This window comes from Propithecus coquereli, unplaced genomic scaffold (assembly GCF_000956105.1).
Source record: "Propithecus coquereli isolate 6110/MARCELLA unplaced genomic scaffold, Pcoq_1.0 Scaffold44, whole genome shotgun sequence".
In the NCBI taxonomy this organism is placed as follows: domain Eukaryota; kingdom Metazoa; phylum Chordata; class Mammalia; order Primates; family Indriidae; genus Propithecus; species Propithecus coquereli.
In genome coordinates this window covers 9,581,051-9,592,744 of record NW_012150174.1, presented here as the reverse complement: position 1 = coordinate 9,592,744, position 11,694 = coordinate 9,581,051, and the positions used below count along the sequence as shown (strand labels likewise).

At 32.3% G+C, this 11,694-nt stretch overlaps 1 protein-coding gene across 1 annotated transcript in view; it reads right to left on the bottom strand.

Annotated features, from left to right (window-relative positions):
- SBF2 (SET binding factor 2) overlaps window positions 1-11,694 on the bottom strand; it is a 518,495-nt gene that overhangs the window by 228,418 nt on the left and 278,383 nt on the right. Inside the window, exons 7-12 of the mRNA XM_012654180.1 lie at window positions 9,055-9,187; window positions 7,705-7,813; window positions 5,402-5,515; window positions 1,904-1,981; window positions 663-776; window positions 72-200 (exon numbers count right to left, since the gene is read on the bottom strand). Of these exons, the coding sequence (XP_012509634.1) occupies window positions 72-200; window positions 663-776; window positions 1,904-1,981; window positions 5,402-5,515; window positions 7,705-7,813; window positions 9,055-9,187 (677 nt within the window). The remainder of the gene's footprint in view (window positions 1-71; window positions 201-662; window positions 777-1,903; window positions 1,982-5,401; window positions 5,516-7,704; window positions 7,814-9,054; window positions 9,188-11,694) is intronic.

Here is an 11,694-nt window from a genome sequence, read left to right as displayed (position 1 = left end):
TTGCTTCCATACTTTTAACTACCTATCTAATTATGTCTATAAATAATGAACTCATTTTATAAGAACTATACCTCATCAAAGAGATCACAAGATCTATAAGGAGGACCTCTTTCTGAAACAAAACCTGCAAATGCCATTCCATTGAGTACTTTGGTGAGGAAATCATTCTCGACCAAACCACGCTGCCCCAAGAAAGCTGTCTGTAAAGAAAGAAAATGTGAAGTAATAATTTATCACTTGGTAATAAACAAATGGTCAAAATAAAAATATAATGAAAATATCAAAGCCTGTATAAATGCCTTCATGTATAAATATGTGTTGTCATAAAATACATTTCTCTCAAAAAGGATTTTTGTCTGATCTGAAATACTGCATATATTGAAAAGAATCGAAATGAATCTGTATATATGGCAGAAGGAGAAACCAGAAATTAACATTCAACTTTAAAAGAAAAACCAATTTAAAGTTAACATACTCTAAAGGATAACATTATGTCAGTTCCACAGTATTATTATAATAAGAACTATACGAAGCAGAAATTTTAAATAACCACATTTAATAAATTAGGCTCAAAACATACATGGCTAGAAAAGACAGTCAAGTAGTTTTATTAAATTAGGGTCTACTTTTTGGACAGATACAATATAGTACTGTTATCTTACTTTATGAAAATGTATTACTGGCTCTGCATGAATTCTTATAAGTTGTAGGCATGATCTATAGCCTTGGAAAAGTTGTGCAAATAATCTAAGGAAAACTGCCCGCACTTCTTTATCCTGAAAATATAAGAAAAAACATGTTAGGTAATTTAACTTCTTAAAAACAAATGAAATATCATCAAGTCAAAAGGGTGGAAAGTAAAAAGTTGGAAAGAATAAGTCTATCTGTGCTTTCCACATGTAAGACTCCTTTGTGGCAGCCCTTAGTGGGTGGCTAGTCCATCCCATTGTTGGGCAGCTTAGGATGTTCTTCATATGGAACCAAATAAAACTTCCCCCTAATACACTGAATTTTCCTCTAGGGAAAAAATAAGTCATGAAGTCCTCTCTTCTGCTATGTTAGAGAAGGGCACATATCCCAAGTCCTTTGATTTTTATATCTACTAAAAGAATTATAGTCATAAATATAAAAAGAAAAAAACCCTCAAGATTATATTTTGAAAACTTAGGTAATTCTTCCAAAGTTTATCTAATTTACATAAATCTATTCCTATATTAATAAAGTATGACAAAATCTGTTTTGATAATTCAAGTTTTAATAGAATCATCGTTTTAGAACTATAAGGAAACTTACAGATTTATTTAGTCGACCCCTTATTTAATTGATGATGAAATGAAGGTCAAGAAAGCTTAAGTTAAATTTTTGTTTATAGCTCTCTGAGGCTCCTTATTGGCTACAAAACTTGCCTCTAAGAAATGCACGAGGCAAAATAAAAAAGGGGGCCTCTGTTACACATTCACCCTTTTACAGCTTCTAATTGGAACTATTTTCATCCACTCACTCCTCAAACTTGTTCTCTCCTATTTTCAGCATTTTTTGTTTCCATTTTTGTAAGCTTCTCTTTTGTTTTTAATCCTTGTCTGACTCTTTTGATTTGATGCTTGGCACAGTTTTCCAGGCTATAATCTAGGTTCTGACTTTCCATCCTATACTTACTCTTATCTCCTCAGGGCAGGAGTTTTAGCCCTACTTTCCTTCTGGCCAGTGCACTGCCCTGCCTCTTGGCTCCTCCTTGAGTAGGATACAAGAAAAGTCAGTGGCAATTCTCCTGATTTCTAATTTGCGGCACTTTTTTACCATGCTGTCCACTTTTCCCTAAATTCACTCACCTTCTTTAATAACTCTACAAAATAAAAGTACAATTCTCTTTAAAAGCATCAAGTTTAAATATTAAACTTCTTACCAGCATTTTTGAGTGCGATAAAGCTGTTCGTGGAGGAGGAAAAGCATGATCTGCTACTTCCAGATCTGGGTGTAAAATCTAAAGCAAAGAAGTTTTGTTATGTAAATTATCTTAATATCAATAAAATCTATTCTTGGGGCAATAAGATGTAAAGTGTCAGCACATGAATTATGATATATGCCTCCATGAAATTCAATTCAGTTAGCTGAGGTAGCTCTGTAGGTACTATTGTGGAAAGATCTCCACGACAAAATATTTAGTGAAAACAAATGTTCTAGAAAAATACACATAGTATGGTTTCAATTATTTGAAAATAAAATAAGCCCTAAACCTATATATGTGCATACACTGATATACATATTAATGAAAGTGAAGAGTTCTAAAAGAACATACACTAAACCATAAAATAGCAGTACCTTTGAGAATGGAATGGTCTGGGGCAGAGCTATTTGTCTAGATAGATGAATTTTTTTAAATTTTTTTTTTTATTTTTTAGTGCAGTAGTGAGGAGGGGGGATGTAGTAAAACAAGGAGTTCAATCTGTAACTGACTGTGAACAATCAAGTGAGATAACTCACCACCTTCGGGCCAGCCGAATTTTTTAAAACAGGCATTTGTTTTTATGTTTTGTAGTGTATTTAAAAATGAATCAATTAATTAATTACCTGAAATACTGAGGAGAAAGGGAATAAGCTTTACAACTTTGGAGTCCAGAAGAGAAAAAGTATAATATAATGTGACAAGTGCTATAAACAAATGAAGTATAATATATGAAATATGAAATATGATAAATTAATTGTAGAGAGAGCTAAATAAAAAAGAAGGTAACATTTGAGTTAGTCTTTGAAGGAAAGCAGGTTGGGGAGAAGGTGGGAAAGAAGGGCTCATGCAGGCAGGACTTACACAGAAAGAAACATGAAATTGCATCAGTATGTAGCAAAGTTTTGTCTTTGCAGAATCATTTTTAAATACTAAAGTTTCTGATGGTATGCTTAGAATAGACAAAAAGACTCAAATTAATACTTAAAAGCAACACTACAATATCAACAATAATTATAACCCAATCACTGTATCACTACATTATAATAATATCTTTGTGTCTATAAAATCATGGTTAAGTACTGTGATGCCATTTGATAACAATTATTTACTAACCAAACAAAGCTCATATACATGCGTGTCAAGGTTCCCACATGGTCCATCAAATCTGATCGCTTTTTGATCCTAGCTTGACAATATACTCTGCGCTTACCTCTTATTCACAGTACCACACTGTAGCACATGATCCACCATTGTGCTGAGTAATTATAATTGGTATACTCGGTTTTAGCAAAAATGAATTTTTCACTTTGATTTGGTGGCACAGGTGTTACAGGTTAAGGTATATGAGTGTGCAGCAGAACACCAACCAGGCACCATTGAGGTAAGAACTAAAATCTTAATCTTTTTTAATTTTGGTACTTAATCTCTAAATAATTATTAATATCACTAGTAAGTAATCACATATGAGAGTTAATCACTATAAGATTTCTAGAAACATTAAACTTTCTTCAGTCATTCAAATACTACCTTATCAGCTTTTGCTACATCTACATACCATCTGTACGATTACATAGTTAATATTTTTCTTTAAATTGTCTTTACATCACATTGCCTTTTTAAAACTAGTATTTTCTTAGATATCATCACCTGTGAAATCACAGGTTTTATATGTGTATTTATATTCAAATTTATATTTAAATAAATGTTATAATAAATATGTAATTATTAAAGTAAAAAAGGTTGACCACCTACCACCCAAAATCATTTCCATGCTTCACTTTCAGAAAAAGTCACCTAGTCACATCTCTGTACAAACATTCATCCTACAGCTAAAGACCAGGAAATAGGCCTAGATATGGGATGTAATTTGCTCAGTAATATTGAGTGGCAGAATGTAGACTAGAATTCAGGTTTCTTATATCCTGGTATTAGTGTCTTTTCTATTCTACTACACCTTGTATTTCAGATTACAGATTATAATTAGGAAAAGTCAGTCTTCTCTAAATTTTCCCATTTCATAGAAACCACTATAACAATATAAAGACTAATACGAATTTAAAAGTTCTCTGAGAATAAAATCCTTCCTGATAATCCTAGACCTCTAAGTTTCTATTTAAGGGGGAAAAACGGTTTTAAACAGCCCGCACTGAAATATTATTAAAGAAGAATATGGAGGCCTTAGTTCTAGTAATATCTTAAAAAAGAATACAGAATTTCTAAAGTTTAATTTTCTGATGATGGATAAATGAGCATCTAAAAAGCTATCAGCAAAATAAAATACTGTGTTTTAAAAATTCAACTAAGGTAAAATAACTCAAAAAAATTAAATTTGTTTCAATAAGAAAAACCCCAGGTCACAAGATTTTTTAAAATTTTACTGCATGGAATGCTGGACATTTAATGTATCAATAAATCACATCTTTTCTGTAGTAATTTGAAAACATTGGCAAGACAAAATCACTGTTTTGCAAGTACCAGAGAGGAATGAGATGCCAATAAGGAGGTTAGGGAACAGAAGCTAACTTCTAATGGTGGATCTTAGGGGAATCACGGATTTCAGGCAAGAGTTGTCTTGTTTTCACAGGTGTATTTCCAATACCTAACACCGTATCTGTTACATCATAGCTACTAAACAAATATGCTTGGGAGGATCACTTAAGGCCAGGAGTTTGAGACCCAGTTGGGCAACATAGCTAGACTCTGTTCTAAAAAAAGGAAAAAACAAAAAAGAAACAATTAACTGCGTTTGGTGGCACATGCCTATAATCCCAGCTACTAGGAAGGCTGAGGTGGGAGGATCACTCACTGGAGCCCAGGAGTTTGAGGCTGTGGTGAGCTATGACAGTACCATTGCACTTCAGCCTGGTGACAGAGCAAGACTGTCTTTAAATAAATGAATGAATGAATGAATAAGCAAGCTGAATGAAAGAATGAATGTAGAACAAACATTCAGGATTCAAAGTACATTCTTTTTTTTTTTTTTTTGAGACAGGGACTCATTCTGTTGCCTGGGATAGAGTACAGTGGCATCATCACAGCTCACTGCAAACTCAAACTCCTGGGGTCAAGCAATCCTCCTGCCTCAGTCTCTCAAATAGCTGGGACTACAGGCACAAGTTATTATGCCCAGACAATTTTTATGTCTTTTGTAAAGACGGGGTCTCACTCTTGCTCAGGTTGGTCTCAAACTCCTGACCTCAAGCGATCCTCCAGCCTCGACCTCCCAAAGTGCTAGGATTACAGGCATGAGCCACTGTGCCCAGCCAGGATTCAAAGTATATTCTTTAGATAACTACTTAGTAAATGAATTCTGTTCTAAATACTATATGAAAATATATTCATGTTTCAAACATATAACTGTTTAAAGTAATTACACTGACAAATATTTTTATTTACAACTATCTTAGTTTCAGAGTTAAATCAAGAGAAAATTACTATTACAAAAAAAAGTCATACCAAAGAAAGAGCTGATTGAGTCTGGTGTAGAAGTGGCTCTGGGAGGGAAGAGAGGTGAATACATTCAGGAATTTTAATGGTGCCTCCATCCAAATCTGCTATGATTACATCTAACTGAAAGAGATAAAAAAATTAATCTATAATTAATAAAATGCATTTGCGTTAAGCAAATTAATTTGGCCTTGACTAATTCAAAATGAGAAGAATCAGGTATGGAAGAGGCTCTTAGATATCCATAGTAATAGAATTCTGGGTTCCTGGCTTCCCAGCTACCTCATATTTCCCAACTTCCTTTGAAATTAGGTGTGGCATGTGACTAAATTTCTGCAAAATAGGACATACGAAATGATGTGTGTCTTCCAGCTCCTCAAAATAAAGGGTCTTGTAAGGCTCTTTTATGCTTGCTCTGTTTCTTCTTCTCATAGGCTAAAACTATAAACTGGCAGCAACACAGTCTTGAGCTTTCAAATTGATGACAATGCCTAAGGGGATTCTGTTCGAGAAACAAGAAGGAAGGAAGCTTGGACCCTAAATAACTTCATAGAGCAAATTTGTCTGGCATAATGGAACGTCTCTATGGACTGCTGCATTAGTGTTAAATAAAACTCCATTGTGTTTGACCCGATGCATTTGTTCCAGTTTTATATATGTGCTGCTGAAGCAAGCACGGAGCAATTGCATTTTAGATGCTTTATTGTAACAGTTTAGTCATATCCTAAATAAATTAGTATTTATTACAAGAATTAACAAGCAAAGCAATTAGTATACAAAGGAGTACTGTTTAGGTGCTTCTGAAAAAACTGATTTTTAGCATTTTACAAGAGTCTACTTAAAAATAACTTACATGAAAATGTAAGAGAAACTAGCCAAGATTAGTGAAGTTGTTACACTGATAATATAATTTATTCTAATTTATTCATTAAAATTTAAAGAACTTTACATTTGGCAACACTTGGTTGGCCCTATCTCCAATAACTGTTTATATTTAGTGGTAATGAAATTATCTACAAACCAGATGGATATGCTTTTAATTAGTACTAATTAGGTTTTATTAAATATGTTTATTGATTTATACATATTTTTATATGGTGATAACTAAGTTATACAGGAACTAGATATTAACATACAAAGTTAGAAAAAATGATGAATTTATGAATGAAGGTCCTGTTTACAATTATAATGTTGAATAGCCTTTTGCTAGTTTAAATGACACCTCTAATTTGATTACAACTATAATTATTGTGTAAATACCAGCGAGCTTACTTCTTTGCTGGCATTTAAAACTAAAACAGAAGTAGAACTAGACAGTCTTAAGTATCAGTAGATCACAGATGTCACATAACCTAACCATTCAGTAAAGAATTTTTCTTATACTCCCTGAAAAGTGTCACGTAATTTGTTTTTTACACTGTACTTACAGTGCTTGAGAGTATACTCCTTATCTTACGTAAGGAAACCCATTCCATCACTGGGCAGCTCTAATGGTTGGAAACACTTATATTGGGCAGAAATGTTTTTATAGCCACTATACCCACTGATTCTATTTTTAGCCTTTTAGAGTTACAAAAATGAACCTTAACCCTTCTTCTATAACAGTAATTTAAATATTTATTTTTAGCTATAAAATAGTGTCTGATTATTACCTGAGAAAATTTCCTTAGGCCTTTAAAGAATATAGTTTCTAAACTCCTGATAATCCTGGATGTCCTTTTATGAAGTGCTTTGTTTTGTTATAGTCTCTTGTAAAGTGTGATAGACAGAACTAAAAGCATTATTCCAGAAGTAGGTTGAACGTAGAGTATTACTTTTCCTTCTCTGGTATTTCTATTCATATGGTATTAAGAATACAAAAATGTGGTGGGGGCTCATACCAAACTTGTGCTTCACTAAAACATTTCACTCTTTTGCAAATGAGTACTTTGTTAGTTATCAGCTATTTAGTATTGACAGGCCCCACTTCAAAATATGAATAAATCAAGCACCAATAACAAAAGTATAAATATAATATTAATTTATTATCTTCCTTTCTCACATGTAAGATGAGGAATACATTAAGATATATTTAATATGCCCAAAGAAGGGTATTTTCAAACATTAATGAACTCCTTTTAAAAATCTCCCACACTTGCTATATGGCAAAATTAATATATTTAGACTTTTCAATGATATTTTCTTCCATACAGTCTTTTCTATTGAAATGCAGCAGATTTGAATATAGTACTTAGTTGAAATGTTATAGGACTCAAAGAAATCTGAGAAGCTTCTGGACTCGATAACTATAAGTTTTACAGATGAATACTTACAAGTTCATGGATATCAGTTTTAAAGATAGAATGTACTCCAATAATGAAAGGTGTTGGGGAACTGAGAACTTCCAGTAGCTGAGCCGGGAGAATGGGAATGTAAGGATAACTGGAAATAATAAAAATATGTCAGATACATTTGTTTTTCTACAATATAAACATATTTTCTTTCATTTTTATGCTGTATGAACTTTATGTTAACTATGTTTAGAAATTATCAGTATGTTCAAGCTTGTGAATATTAAAATTTTGGAAAAAATGATTTAAAAATCTTCATGTGTAAGATATGATCAGATACAAGACAAAAAGTAAATGGAATCCAGGCCTGCTTCCTTATCCTTTATTTCTCCTAGGCAAGCAGTCTCTTTAGTTCTTTTAATATTGTTTGAAAGCATTTTTCCTTACATAGAAACATAACGTTAGACAGTATCATTGACTCTCTAGTAGGTCCTCCCTTCTCAATACTAGCCAATGACTTGCCTATATAGAACAATCATTCAAATTCCATTTTCTATACTTGATTTTTGCATTCAAGAACAGCAAAAATAAAATAAGGCCAAGAACACTCTTTTATCTAAAAGGTTAAGACAAGCACATAGATTAAAAAAACTTTTTTAAGAAATTTTGGAGACAGTCTAAAATTTTATCTAGTTTATATGAACTAGTTTCCTAGATGTTATGATTATCAAATTGATTATAGTATACTGGAGGTAAAATATTCTACTTAAAGCATTAGCAGGCATCACAGCTTAGATTTTTTTGTTTTAACTTTTTATTAGGGAAAATTTTTAAAATACTCCCTAAAAAATAAGAAAAAAAAGACTTATAACGAAGCCCCATGTATCCAATCCGGTTTTGACAATTACCAATGCATGGCCACATATATATTTCTACCCACCTTTGTTCTCTTCTCTATTATTTTGAAGAAACCCCAGGCATTATATAATTTACACATAAATATTTTAGTGGGTATCTAAGAAAGATAACAGCTCTTTTTATCAGTAAAACCATAATACCATTATAACCCCTAAAAATTAATAATAATCCTTTAATATCAAACACAGCACTGACTAAAGACTTTTATCACCAATTGTATTCAAAGAGAATTACATGTTGCTGACACTATTCAAATTAAATATTTTTTCAGTAAATTAATCAATACTAAGCAATGGACAGCTTGGAAATCCCAAATTCTAGGCTAGATTTTATCAGAATCATAACTCTCATAACAGCATAACTTTGTGAAATATGCCTACATAGTTCAATACCATTGTGCTATAACATTCTGACTTACCATCAATAAGTACTGCACAATTGGGAATAAATAAAATTACCAAGAAAGAACCTCACCTATATTTAAGTGGAAACATTAAAGATTCCAGGGCTCTACAAGCATCACTAAGTCTCTGGAAACTTGCAGAATGGAAGAGAACTTTATTTTCTGTGAGTACTGCACAAAAGAGGCTGAGGACGTTTTGAATTCCTGAAACACAAAATCAAAGGCTTACCAAGTGCATTTAATCTTATATGTGTTACCAACAATTACAGACTTAGTATACCATGGGGGGAAAAAACCCCAATATTTTTGGAATCGCTGAAGGAAAGTATTTGGTTAAACTGTAAATTCCATATAACCTATGGGTATTTGTTTTCTCAAACTTTCAGTTTTGTATTTATTCTTCAAATCAGTGTAATACTCATTGAACATATTAGTTGTTTGGAAATACACTATTACCTTCTTTTCAACTTTATCTCTAAGGTCTGTATTTAAGTTCCTGTTTTAGATACCAGTATTATTCTATTAATTCCACCCCCCTGCACACCACAGAGTCTATTTGTCTGATGTTAATAACACTGTACCAGCTTTGTTGTTGTTGAATTTTGCCTGTTGTATCTTTTCCCATCTTTTAACTTCTACCTTTCTCTGCCTGTAAATAGCATATACAGATGCTCCTCGACTTAGGATGGGATTACATCCTGATAAACCCACTGCAAAGTTGAAAAACTGCAAGTCGAACCATCATAAATCAGAAACTGTCTGTAATTGAAATCATTTTTAATTCAGTCTGACAACCTTGTCTTTTAACTAAATCATTTAATCAACTTACACTTGTTGTAATTATTGAGATATACACTATACATATATACAGTATCGTATTCTATATTTTTTATTTATTCCACCTCTTTTTTCTCTTTTTGATTTCTCCTGCCTCTTCTTTTATTCCCTCTGCTAGTATGGAATTTATAAAGTCTGTTTCCATGTTTTTTAGTGGCAACTCTAGAAAATACAACATGCAATCAATTTAACTTATCAAACTGAAGTTAATAAATACACCATTTCTTAATTTCTTCTTTTTATTACTAAATCATCTTTTTAAATATCATTTCAACCTTAATGACATGGCCCTACTGAATCAAGATTCCCTATTTGTTTTCTCAAGGTAAAATACTTCCTATATCTCCCTTTGCCATAGCTAACTCCTTCACGTGACGTGCAAATTTCCTCTTGGTCTGTTATTAATTGCTATTCCTTTTTATCATTTCTACCTTCTGCCATGTGATACATCAGGAACTTTGGTTCAGATTTTTAATTTTCTCTTATTTTGACTAATGTAACAGTTTCATAACTAGTTTTCCTAATCCAGTCCTTATTCCCTTCAAATCTGTCTTCCAGACAGTTTTTAGAATGATGGACATAAAATAAAAATCTGATTATGTCACTTTTGTTCCTTCAAACCTTTTGCTATCTTCCTATCTTTTGGGCATGATTTTCAAATGTATTTTGCTTTACATAAGCAATTTAGCAAGAGAAGCTTTGCTTCATCTTGCTTTACGTATTAATCCCCGTTTCGGTTGGTAAAATGGAAAAAAAAACCCCTATTTTATAGGGTTGATATGAAGAAGAAATGAGATCATAAATATATTAAGTTCTCAACACAGTACCATGGTAAATAATCAATATATGTTAGCTGATGTTATGCTTATTATTGTAATTGCTGTAGTTGTTACCATTACTTTCCTTTGAAGTTAGGGTTCTATTGCTAAAAATGTTTGAAAACATGTAACCTACAAAATTAAGTTTGAGCTCCATTCCAAAGCATCTCCATGGTCTTACCAATCTTTCCATCCTGTTGCCACCTCTTACTAACATGTGATCAATATTGAACATATCTAACCCTCACAACACTTTTCACTTTGATATTTCTGCTTCTTATGCTCATGTTCCCTCCATCTGATGTCCCTTTCATTAAAATGTGAGTTCCTCAAAGACTATACTGGGCTTTATACACTGCTATACCCCTGCTGCCTAGCAGAGTACCTAGTTTATAGTCCGCACTCAAAAATGTGTCACTGAACTGACAAACTCTCTGAATAATGATGTGAATCACTATCAAAAGACTTTAAAACTTTCAATAAAAGGTGTCAGACAGCACATATAAGTGAGATCATGCAGTATTTGTCTTTCTGTGCCTGGCTTATTTCACTTAGAAAAATGTCCTCCAGCTTCATCCATGTCATCACAAATGACAGGATTTCCTTCTTTTTTACGGTTGGGGTGGAGGGAGGGAATGGGGGAGGTTGTTGATCAAAGGGTATAAAGTTTGAATTAAACAGGAGGAATAAGTTTTTGAGATCTGTTGCATAGCAGGTAACTACAGTCAATAATAATGTATATTTCAAAATAGCTAAGAGTAAATTTTAAAGGTCTCACCACAAAAAATGGTAAGCAAAATTATGAACGTGTTAATTAGCTTGATTTAACCATTCCACATTATATACCTATATCAAACATTATAATGTGTCCCATTATGTATACAATTATGATCTATCAATTAAAAACAATATTAATAAAGATGTCAAGAAATATCTTTATAGATTCAGATAGGAAAAGTATAAAAATACACAAACCATAAACAAAAAGATCAATAAATTCAATTATTTTAAATTAAAAATTTGTGTCAAAAGATAACATTAAAAAAGTAAAGCCAA